General features: G+C 30.2%; 2 protein-coding genes and 2 long non-coding RNA genes across 6 annotated transcripts; 2 read left to right on the top strand and 2 right to left on the bottom strand.

The window, feature by feature from the left end:
* Nucleotides 1–492: 492 nt before the first annotated feature.
* On the bottom strand, nt 493–2119 carry LOC104726600 (uncharacterized). Of its 3 annotated transcripts, none has more exons than XR_015571489.1 (4): nt 1901–2119; nt 1532–1692; nt 788–863; nt 493–708 (listed from the first exon to the last, which is right to left on the bottom strand). It is a non-coding gene; the product is annotated as an uncharacterized LOC104726600 (long non-coding RNA). The 3 variants fall into 3 exon arrangements; XR_002033982.2 differs by having other exon boundaries at nt 1532–1779; nt 1901–2085; XR_015571490.1 differs by lacking the exon at nt 788–863 and having other exon boundaries at nt 1532–1779; nt 1901–2041.
* On the top strand, nt 1053–1735 carry LOC147935545 (uncharacterized). The gene is made up of 2 exons (XR_015571491.1): nt 1053–1230; nt 1327–1735. It is a non-coding gene; the product is annotated as an uncharacterized LOC147935545 (long non-coding RNA).
* Nucleotides 2120–3525: 1406 nt separating the features above from the next.
* On the bottom strand, nt 3526–8355 carry LOC104726599 (putative respiratory burst oxidase homolog protein H). The gene is made up of 13 exons (XM_010445490.2): nt 7694–8355; nt 7328–7490; nt 7072–7234; nt 6184–6987; nt 5959–6057; nt 5549–5664; nt 5350–5452; nt 5122–5228; nt 4806–4965; nt 4533–4706; nt 4294–4422; nt 4011–4089; nt 3526–3917 (listed from the first exon to the last, which is right to left on the bottom strand). Exons 1-13 carry the CDS (start codon nt 8145–8147, stop codon nt 3808–3810), a joined length of 2661 nt encoding a protein of 886 aa, XP_010443792.1. The 5' UTR covers nt 8148–8355; the 3' UTR covers nt 3526–3807.
* Nucleotides 8356–11491: 3136 nt separating this feature from the next.
* LOC104726598 (uncharacterized) lies at nt 11492–12197 on the top strand. The gene has a single exon (XM_010445488.3). The coding sequence runs from the start codon at nt 11590–11592 to the stop codon at nt 12037–12039; it is 450 nt and encodes a 149-aa protein (XP_010443790.1). The 5' UTR covers nt 11492–11589; the 3' UTR covers nt 12040–12197.
* The last annotated feature ends 516 nt before the right edge of the window (nt 12198–12713 follow it).

The following is a 12713-nucleotide window of genomic DNA, read 5'->3' as shown; positions in this document are numbered from 1 at the left end:
TGAGTCAATCTTTTCTTGTTGTTAAAAAAAAAAGTTAAGATTGAAAAGTAATATTGTATTGTGTCTATCCACCAATAATTAGGAGCAACCAAAACTTCAAAAAAATCTTACTAGCAAAATTATATCACTAAGCCATATGTATAAAAATAATCAACTTTCTTTTTATTAACCTTTGAATAGAAATGATCAATGATGATTATTAAGATGCTTTACCTTTAAGTGCCAAAGATTAGCCAATCTTTAATAACGTCAAAAAGAAAAAGCAGAGTATAACTACACCTAAAGAAAATATTTCTTACACAATTTTCTTCATAAGAGAAAAGTATTCCCGTAGGAATATTATAATACCGACTTTTTAAATACGTTTTTATTAATCTATATTATATATTATATTATATATACATTTTTCAAGTACAATTATGAAATAAATCTTCAATTTCAAACTTATTTACAAGACTGCCATTGAGTTAATTTTTAAAAATAAAAAACGGATTGGGTTCAAAATTTAAACATTACTAACAGATCAAGGTCCAAGCCCATTTCATTTATACATCTTGCTAACCCAAACTTTTTCCCCCCAAATGTTTATATTTTTCCCACCAATTTCGTATCTTACATATCAATAAACTTGCCTTCTTCGCCAATCCTATCCGAGATTTGTGTTGAAACCTCTTGATATCCAAATATTTTCCTCCACCATTTTCGTATCTTACATATGAATAAATCGAAACAGAGTTAAATGTTTATATTCAACAATTAAATACAAATTAAACACAGATTTACTTGCCTACGTCGCCGATCCTATCCGAGATTTGTGTTGAAACTTTTTGATACCCAAATATTTTTCCCCACCAATTACGTATCTTACATGTCAATCAATCCAAACAAAATTATAAATCAGTATATATAATATCCCATAAAGATACCATAAATAACAAATCACGTAATTATCTCTCTAATCCAATCATAAGAAAGATATTTTTTTGTATCGTAAAAATGTGTTCTCGACCTAATACGTTCCCTATAAATAATTGGATAACCTAGCACTCTATGTTCCATAAGCAATCACATCTACACAAATCAAACAATATGGCTGCTACTTTTGCTTTTTTGAAAGATGTTCGACCCTTAAAAACCGCAGGGAGGGTTCAAGTTAAGGTCATCCATTCATGGCGTCAAAACACCGAAAACACTGGTGAAACGCTAGAGTTGGTTTTGTCAGATTCAATGGTAAGATTAAATGCTAATGCATCTTTTGTCCTTCATTCTTATGTTTACGAGATACAATACTTTACTATTATTAATCCATCTTTTGTATTCTTTCAGAGTAAAAAGATTCATGCATCCGTGAAGAAGGACTTAGCATATATTTGGCCACACCACACTAATTTCTGAATCCGGTAAATGTAACAAGACTTTGTACGAATAGCTTTTTAAGGAAGACAAACACGATCAAGGAAACTGAAGACGATAATTAGGCTGCTTATTAAGAACGTATTAAAAGAAAGAGAGGTTAAATAAGGGAGCATACAAGAAACGGAGTTTCTTAAGCCGGCCGAGAGTTGATGGGATAGGACCGCTTAAATTGTTCAAGTAAAGATTGAAGGGGAAATCTGTAAACATGAATTGCTTAGATTGAAGGTGCCACGCTCATCATATTGTAAAACAAAAGTCCTCAAACGAAAGCCATATCTGATAAGTAAGAATCAATCGATGAATTTAGTGTTAGACGCAATCCTCACCCGAAACTCATCCAAAAATGATAGAACAACCTACAATCTGATTAACAACACCAATCGATTACCATCTATCAGTACAGACATGATTGGACATTGGAAACCCAACATCAAATTCGGAAGCAATTAACATAAAAATCAACTGAAAGAACATAAAAATTTACCTGGAACAATTGGATTACTTGGAATAGATCTGTAATTCTCAGAATGAAAATGCTCTAAATTTAAATTTGGATGAAGTACGTTTCTATTAAAACGATGAAGAATCATAACAATGGAATTTGATTACTCAGGTTTACAAAACCAGATAGAAAGAGATGATAAGGAAACCAGATAGAAAGAGATCGATGGTTGTCGGTGGAGACACAAAAGATTTTTTTTTTCGTGCAATTAAGACAGTCGGACCAATATTTTTGGGCCCGAACGAGCCCATTTTTTTTCTTCTTTTTTTTCCATTGAATTGTTTTTAGAAGCTAATTTATTATTAATATTAACATTTTCAAACAATACTAATAAGAATCAATTGATTTGTTACATAATAAGAACCAATTAATGGACTTGCACAACTCTAAATACAAAAGTCTTACATGATATAGGAAAAAAACTACAAATTCAAATTATATTATACTCATATATTTTAAATTTATAATATATTATGTAATACTATTATCTTTACACTGTAAATGAAATAGAAAAATCAAAAAAATAGTTTATTTGTTGACTAAATAAAATTTAATGAACATTAAGGATATATATAATAAACCACACCATATAGTAAATGGAAATTATACACTACATAATTATAGTTAATTCAACAAATACATAAAATATTGTTTACATATATATATGTAATATAATCAATAAATATATTTTTTAAATTTATTAAAGTAAAATATATCTCCGCAGTGTACCGCGGGTGAATATCTAGTATGGTACGTTTAGCTTGCTCGAGTTGAATTTAAACCCTGACTATTTTAATTAACAAGAATATATGTAATATGATATACGCAAGACGGATTTTTTTTTTAAGTAATGCAATTTTCTCAAAAAATATTATAATTTATCTAATTTAATAAATCTTTGTAATTTAACAAAATAAACAAACAAAAAAAACTTTGTAAAATCGTATAGAATCCATGTTATATGAAAAAATATCAATAATGTGGAAAGTTCCATGATTTATCCATGCGTACGAAAGGTCCAAAACTAACAATTTATCCATGCGTATCTAATTTAGACTCTTTTGTACACTTCGTTATCATATATTACCTACTCTACTCCGCTTTCATTAGAAAAATTTGGCTAACACTCCATTTTGATAGTGTTTTAAGGATGTCAACTATTATAATTATTATCAGATTCAGAATTTTGTGCTTGAAAGATGATTATTTACGTTTGAGGATCTCCCACAGGTTCCATTTAAATATATATATATATATATATATATATATATATATATATATATATATATATATATAGTTCTGAACTTGAGAAAACTACAAGTCAAAACCCAAAATATATATACTTTTATATAGACATATTATAGTAGTAAACTTGCAATTTATAATTTCATTTTCCAGTTTAAAGTATCAAAATTTTAAAAGAAAGATAAATTCGATCATCCATATTCTGATTAAGCAAGTTTTCTAATTATCAACCATACACTTATCTGATATAGGAGAAATAATCTAGAAAACCAAATTTAAAATTGCTAAAATGCATAAAAGTGTTTGTGCATAAATTTGTGAGATTTTCTCAATTTCTAATATTTCGACAAAGAAAAGATAACAATCACAAGTTCACAAAACTTAATATATAAAAATTGTTCTAAACAATTGCCGCAAATATTTTCATCGCAAAAATATATATACAAAAACCCCGTCAAAGCAAATGGATCAAAATAAACAATACTTGAGATTTGCTTAATTAAAATGTTACTATACATTTTTTCACTTCGTTAATTACTTTACATTATCTCACCAACTAATTACATCCTGCATATATATGGTCTTTAATTTATTCCCGAACTGATTGAGGATAAGCAAAATCTGTTTCTTTAAGATTATTTTGGTTAGAAGTTTTCCTTGTGGAAAGTAAAACGAGTGGATGACTCGAGACTAAACTCCTGACAAAGTTCTCTAAGTGGTCGAACCAATGTTGGGCTTCCACAGTAGAATACACCTGAAAAATACACATGTTAATAATTATTGATGTTCATAGAGATTTAAAAACAAAAACAAAAAGTTGATATTAACTATTTAAGATAGTAATTACCTATTCGACAAGCTTCGTGTTTGCTTGACAATTCAGAAAAAACTTTCCTCCAATTAGGTCTTGCGAAATGTGTTCGTATCTGATTTGTTTTGGGGATAATGAAAATTGATTAATTAAATAATTGAGATACACGTAACTTCTTAAAGAGTGCTAAACGTTAACAAAATGTCATTAGTGGCATCTCCTTGTAAGTCAAAATGATTATATGTTTTCTTCAACATGAATTTAAAGTGGACAACTATTATAATTGTTTAGTATTTAATCAAAAAACATGAGAACTTACACGGCTTTCGGAGACAATATCAACACCATTCTTTGCATGTTGAAGTTTCTGAACCATGGCGATCAGGGCAGATCTTGCATCTCCCGCTTCGTACATACTTGTTAAGTAGTTATGCATTTCTATCACATGCTGCCAAAAATTAAAACATTACAAATATTATTTAGAAAATCTGTTAAAATTATTATTTTGTTGTGGCAGTTCATAAAAGAATTTAAGGAAAAATGAAACAATAAACTTACGGTTTTATCAAATTCGGCAATGTCATCCATAACTCCCTTGAACCAATCAAATGAAGCTTGTTCTCTTGTCACCCAAAAAAAATATGCTCTTTGTGGAAACTTTTTGCCTCCTCCACCACTAACACTATCACCTGCTACACTCGATCCTCCTACACTTTCTTCGTACTTTTGCCCCTGATGTTCCAATGTCAAAAAGTAGACCCCCATTTTTATTATCTTCCTTTATATTCAAACTCACAGAAATTTATGAACAAAAAAGTTTATACAACTTACACTTTTGGGAATCCCAGGTTTTAGATGGTTTAACATGTCTTTCAAAATGCTAATGAATGGAGTTGCCCCAATCCCTAGTCCAACTAGTAAGAGGATGTCGAACTTTTGATAGTTTTGTGCCGGAGCTCCATACGGTCCTTTGATGAAAATTTTAGGGAATCTGATACAAAAGATGACCCGTTCAGATCAACTTTTTATTTTGTTTTTTTTCTGACAGTAATCAGTTCGAAAACACTAGTGGTTATGTGAACAAACACTCATCTTCTTGCAAAATAATAAGCATTTAATTGGTGATTATTGTTTAGTATTCACTTACAAGACTTGTGATTCTTCAATGTGAGGATTTACACCCGCTGCTCTTGTTTCCATCCTCATAAGACTGTTTGGTTTAGGTTTAGCAGCTGCTTGAGTGGGTTCGCATGACTATATATAATCAAAATTAATCAGTTTACACTTAAATTAAAATTTAATGAAATAAAACTAAAATATCGCAGCTATAAAAAAATATTTAACTAAACAAATAAAGAGTGGCGAAAAAGATTACCTTCGCAAATCTGCTCCTAAGTTCAGTAGTCCAATCTCCTAAGGCTCTTATGTGGACACTTAAATAGTCATCCCCTGGTGCGGAAGTGATGGAGAATGGATGCCTAAATAATAAGGAGATAATTGGAATATCATTATTTAGTTTACCTTATAAAAACCAATCAGTTAACTTATTTTTACTCAATTATTAATTAGAATACCATTCAAACTTTGACAGATCAGGACACTTGACAAACATGTACATGCCACTTTTGTATTTGAACCCGGGAGGTTTGGTCACGTAAAGTGCAAGAACGTTGCCCGAATATACAATAGCCTGTGATGAAAGGAAAAAAAAAATGTACAAACAAATTAATATATATATATATAGGAACAGAAACACTCGATAATATAAATTACTCAGAAATGTTATAGTTTTGTCAATGTTCAAATTGTAACTTGAAAATATTTGATTAATCAATTTATGTATTATTAGTGTACCTATGATTTTTATCAAAATAATTTTTTTTGTGTAATATATAAAATCATAGATGCAAAATTCTAAATGGATGACCTAGTGATTAATTATATAAAATCAAGGCAACATATTTATATAGCTTTTGTTTGTTACCTTAATAACGTTGACACGGTGGCTGTGTTCTTGTAGGAGACGTGAGAAAAGCCTCTCACTCGCGTAGAACAGCATCGGTACGGCCACATACATCCATGTCTTCATTATAATACAATTTACCAAAAAAAAAAAAAAGATAAGATTGAAATGCAGAAATTTATTATGTTACTTTTTTTTTGTGCGAACGATTTATTATGTTAAATATAAGAAATTGAACGTAATTACCGTCTTTTGGTACCAAGGCTTCTCGATGATAAGGATGTAACCATGGATGATGAGAAGAACATAAGCAAGAACCAACAAATGATGAGCATACCAAAACGCATTAAAACCAGCAAGAACGCTAAACGGTTTAGGCAATTTCACTATGTTCCTTCTAAAGTAATGCATCGCGAGCGTAAATGAGAATCCCATGAAGAAAATCATTAAAACTCCCGTGATCGACACTGAAGTCGTCATTAAACCTAGATAACTCGGTTGCGTATTTCCCAAGGCAGATCCCGCGTACGTCAAGAACACGTCGTAGGAGCACGAGCTTAACCTAGGGTAGTTACAGAAGATGTGAAGTGCCGTGTGGAGCAAAGCTTGGAAAGCGATCATATATGCAATCACCTTGTGGAAGTTAATATTGTCGTCGAATGGGACGACGCGATTCAAAAACGTTGACCTAAGGATCGTTAGGGTTTTTCTACATACTGGTATCAAAATCAGAGCCATGTTCAGTTTAAGCGTTTCGGCTGCTCCTTTAGCAGCGCAAACACAGCGTCCGGTGATATTGTATAGAGGGTTTCGCATGAACTCTTCGTACTTCCACATGAATAAATAAACGTTAATAATGATCCACAAGACGAGTACCCATATTTTTTTCCAGTTCTCATGCATCAGTTCCCCAGTTACCGAAACGTATTTGCTCATCGGGGTTCTGTACCGCTCTGGGATCATCGCTCGTGTCAGAGTTTGCGATTTCTTCATCTTATCAGCATCAGCATTTGTCACCATTCCTGTTAATAGTATTTCTAACTGCCACATCTGGTAGACAAAAACAATGAAATATTTAGAACATAACCTTCAATATATTTATCGGGATATAAAAATATAAAGAGAAAGTGAAACCTCTATGTATCCTTTGTGATCAGGGTCGAGTTCTTCCATAATCAAAGACGCATAAGCCGCAGCGTTCTTTTTCAAATTCCCGAGGCGGTTCGCGGAGGCGCTCAAGACTATGACTTCTTTCACTTCCTCTTCCGTGAGCTTACCATCTCCGTTCTTGTCACACCTAAATAACAACCACAACCACAATGGTTAAATTAATCAACCGCATTTGGATATATATGTAATATATGGAAACATATAAGATTAAGTAAATTACATGTCGAAGAAAATCTGAAGACGGCAATCAAGGTCTTTCTTGATCATGTCTTCCCAAAACAGCTTCAGTTGTTCTTTGTCGATACCGTTTTCTGTCTCTATTTGTCTTCTCCGTCCCAATGCCTCATAAACTTCTGCCGCAAACTCCATTGTGTCTCCCATTCCTAGTAATATATACCATCGACATTAATCCATTTTTTTCTAAACAAACAATTTGAGTTCACATTTCCAACAATAATTTAATATGAAGATACCTATTTAGAAAAGAATTATTGTTAACAAAAAAAAAAAAATCACGAGGAATATTTGTCCTTTTAATGTAGATATTAGTCTTTTGATTTTGACATATAATATATCTGTTGGTTACCAATGCAGACGCCAAACTTCTCTTTGGGCAACTTGCCGTCAACAGAGAACTGATTAAACCGGTTCTCAATCGATTTCCATGCGTCACGTTCCCGGCCGGTGACCGTCCGATCAAGGAACCGCAAGCTCTGAAGTCCCCTAGCGGCGCTAGATGTTGTCCTCTCCACTCTTTGTGGACCTGTCTTCTTGGGCAACGCATTGGTCGGAGGCCCTAGGTTCCCGCTTTTCCTTGTGCTCGGAGACCCGAGATTACCGCTCTTTCTCCAGTTTGAAACGCTCAACGATCGGATTATCGATCCCACACCAAGATTTCTTGACGCGTTCTTCTTCAGAAAACCTTCGTTCTTGTTGAGGTTAATGTCCGGTCCTTTAGAAGAACCGTCACCCATTGGATCGATCTCTACACTCTCTAACATCCATTTTGTCGAATCCTCGGTAGGAGTATTATTTTTCATAGTTATTTATATTTATTCTTTCTCCGGCACCGGTAGCTGATCCAAGGATCGTCGGAGATCTTATAATTCTTCTATCTTGTCGTTTCTTTAAACGTTTTTTTTTTTTTTTTCTGGTTTGAAAGAATTATTAGATGAGAAGGAGAAAAAGTAGGGGGAGAGGCATTGATTTTTGTGTCGTTTGTAACATTTGTGTTTAGTTTATTTAGTTGGGAAGCGAGACACATGAAAAGTTTACTAAAAATAGAAAGTTCTAAGGAAAGCAATTTTTTTGAGGTCAAACACACACAGACCAATCAAAGACCTATTAAAAGAATTAAACTTCTGAATTTGACTTAGTGCTACTAGAAAGTTCATGATATTCAATTAAAATTAAACTGCATATGATATTTACAAAATATGTTACCAAGTTACTATGATTCTTATATTATTATTATTTTTTCAAGTAAGAAAAATACTAGTCGAAGTGTTTGCTCTAATGGCTGACCAAAGCAAGCAAGTGAGCGCAAAACTGTGTAGTATGTATCCCTAGAAGCAGAAGAGTTCATAGCAGTTCTTAAAAAAGTTTAGACCTCATTTAAAGATAAAATTTATACCATTAACGGAAAGCTATACTGTATCATGGGTGCCTGAGAGATCAGAGAGTGACACAGGGCCACTATATATCAGTCCTCGGAACCCAAGCCGGATGAAAGTGAGATTCCAAGACTTGGACCAACCCCAAGTTTTTTTGGGCCTGAAACAGGCTTTTGATAGACTGAACTCACTTTATTTAAGTCTAATCGTAACTGAATATTATTATACTACAAAGTAGTCGACACGATTTTTTATATAAGTTTCTATTTAATTATATATAAAAAGTACATATGTAATTGTTAATATATGTCTTAAAAATAATATTCATAATACTACGGTTTAACTACAATTTATAATTTATCCCCTATATAATAATAGAGAAGCATTCTCAAGAAAATGCTGATATGTTGTAGTTAGAGAACTCGAAACACCAATAAATTTATTGCTCTCATTTTTATGGATATTTTTTTTTACACATAACTGCTATTGAATGATTAAGGAATATTCCTTTTCAATTAATTAAAAAAATCAAACATTTTAATTTTAAAATATATTTTAATCATTTTTATAACATAATTAATTATTCTAATATTATTAGATCTAAAACATTTTCAAAACCCGCATTTATTCACCTGTTAAAAAAACTGATTACTATACACATATTTAAATTTTCCAAAATAAAATTATCACAATAATCATTATTATAGGCAATTAACTTATTTAGTACAATTGTTATAATATTTTACGGGTGAAACATATTTTTACACACACAAAATTAAACAAAATAAAAAATCTTGCATAGATTGAAGAAAGAGCGGATTATATATTTAGTTAATACATAGTAGTTTGATCTAAACATAATCTCACAGATTATATATTTGGTTTATACACAAGCAAATTTTAAATCCTTGATAATAACTTTACTCATAATATTAATTTTATCTGCATAGATTTATCCCGCACATAGTGCGGGTTGTTACCTAGTATATGTTATATAGTGTTTCATAGAAGATTTATGAAAAATAGAAAAGTTAAAGTACATACTACTAAATTTTTTTGATTACAATATATTATTGAAATTATTGAAACAATATGTTACTATAGTAATAATATCATTACTTATAGCAAAGTCAACTATATATGGTATTTTCGTTAAATAGTTAAGATAAATTATATTTTTTTTATCTTTTTTCTTTTTTGGAAAATAAAAAACTGATTAGTAGTCTACAAAGAAAAATGTAAGTTTCTTACTTAATTATTTTGATAGATTGTTTTATGTTGTCCTATATATTAATTTTATTGTCATTATCTAAAAGTAATAGTTAACAAAAATAGTTTTATATATGATAAGTCAATTTTAAAATAATTTATCAAAACGATATCACAAAACAAATATCTTATATTATAAGTTTAACCAGTTTTTATAAAAAATCATGAAAAGAAAAGTGTGTGAAATTTAATATATTTTTTTATTTTCTATATATTGTCTCTATTTCTGATCATTTTTTATATAAATAGTATAATTAACAATAAATTAATTTTTGAAATTATTGTTTTCTGTTATATCATAGGGTTATTAAGCAATTATATTATGATACCATTATGTTTTTTTTAGTACATATGTTTTAAAGACAATCAAACTGTAACTTATAAATTACTATTAAATACAAATTTGAGTTGTGTCTTTAATACAATATATATGATTATTGAATATAATGTAAGTTTTTTATATATTGGAAACTCTTTTATATTTTTAAATTAGTCTATCAGAAATTAATTTAGTTTCAGTTTTTACTTTGAAATGTATGAAACCATTTTATAGTAATAGGACAATTAGTTACAGTAAAGTTAATTAAATTTTGTATGTTCGTTAAATAATTAAGATAATTTAATTTATTTATAGCTTGGTTTTTTTAGAAAAAAAAACTGATAAGTATTCTAAGAAAAAAAGGTGTAAGACCTTACTTTGATAGATAAATTATGTTGTCTTGTATATTAATTTTATTTTCATATATAAAAGTAAAAGTTAACAACAAATAATAATTTTATAATATGATAAATCAATTTTAAAATAATTTATTGAAACGATATCACAAAACAAATATCTTATACTCTAAGTCTAATTAATTTTATATAAAATTCATGAAAATAAAAGTGTGTCAAATTTAATATAAATATTTTTTTCTTCTATAAATTTTCTCTATTTCTAATCATTTGAAAATAAATAGTATAATTAACAATAAATTAATTTTGAAACTATTGTTTTCTGTTATTTCATGGGAAGATAAAACAATTATGATTTCATTATGAAATATCTTAGATGCTAAAACTAAAAAATGGACGGAATATATTTTTGTAACAATGTTGAAAAAAATTAAAAAAACAAACTATACAACAATTATTTTTTTTTAACAAACTATACATCACATAATATACAAATAAAATAAAGTCAAATAAAAATAGAATGTTAAATTTAAAAGTAATGAGAATGACATTTGTCACAAAGTAGAGTGGCAAATGTCACATTGTTAGGCAAAGTTAAAAAAATATTCTCTTATTATATAATATACTTTTTCTATCCACACCACATAAGATACAAATAAAATAAAGTTAAATAAAAAATAGAATGTTAAATTTAAAATTAATAAAAATGACATGTGTACAAAAATAAAGTGCCAAATGTCATATTGTTAGACAAAATTACAAAAACTTTATCTTATTATATAAAATAGCTATTAATCATCTTTGAGTAAAAACGTAGTCAGATTTATACGACCATTAAAGAAAAAAACGTAGTGAATATTTAAGAAATCGAAGATCCATTTCCAATTAATCGACAATATACTCTCTCAACACAAAAATCAAAACCATGGACACTCTTATAATGGTCTCGTTCATGACCATGATGCTCTTTTCTACGTCCGAAACCACCCGTGCCGCCAATCTTATCGTGTCCAATGAGCTGCAGACACGTGGTGATGTTCCCGTCTTCGTCACGTGCCACCCTGCCCCTCAGCTGTCGAAACGTGTACCATTGGGTCAAAAGTCGTTGATAGAGATCCCAACCACAGCTGGCAATGATACCGTTGATGAGAAGGTGGCGGGATCTAGAGTGTGGCAGCCAACGACTTGCGTAGGAACGTTTTACAGCGAAGCACATTTCGAGATGCACGAGAGACCGTACGTTTTGTACGAAGCGGACAAGGATGCTAAGGAGTGTAAAAACTCGTGTTTCGTTGTAGTCACAGACGATGGATTTTACCGTTGGAACAACAACAAGAGAATCTGGGACAAGATTTTTCCGATCATTTGGTATTAGTAACTCATTGATCCTTTTATATTTTCGGGTTCATTAATCATTTCAAAGATTATAATTTCCTCTAATAGTTTGTCAACATTTTGGTTAATTAAACACTAATTAACGATGAGGTTTATGACATTTGTTGTGTTCCAATATTAAACATCTAATTTATGTAAGGTGCATCTAACTTGGGTAACCGGCTAATCTCAGGGTGAGATAAATTACTAGATCAAATTTTAGAAATGAGTTGTTTGGGTAACTTGGATGGATTGCATGTAGGCACATATTTAAACTCTGGAAGACATCAAGTTAATTAACGACCAAACCCCAAAAGGTCTATAATTTGATTTATAAGGTGTGATATTTTTTATTTTCAATTACCGTGTTGAACGAATTGCAAGCAAAATTATAAAGTGTTATTTATGTTCCGCAAGCATTATGTTTTTAGTTCCAATAATGTTGGCTTTCTTATGTTCACAGAAGCTAGTGTGAACTTGCCAAACTCTATATACTGTATCTGTATGTAGAAATATTGATACATATAAAGACGATAAATTTATTTTTTAGATATAATGATAGTGGATGTTGTCAAAATCTGTTACATGCATTTTTAACGCAAAATCAACTTGTCATGTCAAATAGAAAGCCCAAAACTTTACATTTTTTCCACACAAATTAATATAATATGTATA

This window comes from Camelina sativa, chromosome 11, assembly GCF_030686135.1.
Source record: "Camelina sativa cultivar CO46 ecotype springtype chromosome 11, ASM3068613v1".
NCBI classification, from domain to species: domain Eukaryota; kingdom Viridiplantae; phylum Streptophyta; class Magnoliopsida; order Brassicales; family Brassicaceae; genus Camelina; species Camelina sativa.
Note: the sequence above shows the minus strand (reverse complement) of the source record. Positions and strands in the feature narration are given on the sequence as shown.

Excerpts from the sequence above, each read along its gene's own strand:
- LOC104726599 (XM_010445490.2), bottom strand. The coding sequence starts at position 8,147 with ATGAAAAATAATACTCCTACCGAGGATTCGACAAAATGGATGTTAGAG. Across the intron at positions 7,235-7,327 it reads CTTCAGATTTTCTTCGACAT|GTGTGACAAGAACGGAGATG; the intron begins GTAATTTACTTA and ends GTTGTTATTTAG. Across the intron at positions 5,665-5,958 it reads ACCGTGTCAACGTTATTAAG|GCTATTGTATATTCGGGCAA; the intron begins GTAACAAACAAA and ends CTTTCATCACAG.
- LOC104726598 (XM_010445488.3), top strand. The coding sequence starts at position 11,590 with ATGGACACTCTTATAATGGTCTCGTTCATGACCATGATGCTCTTTTCT.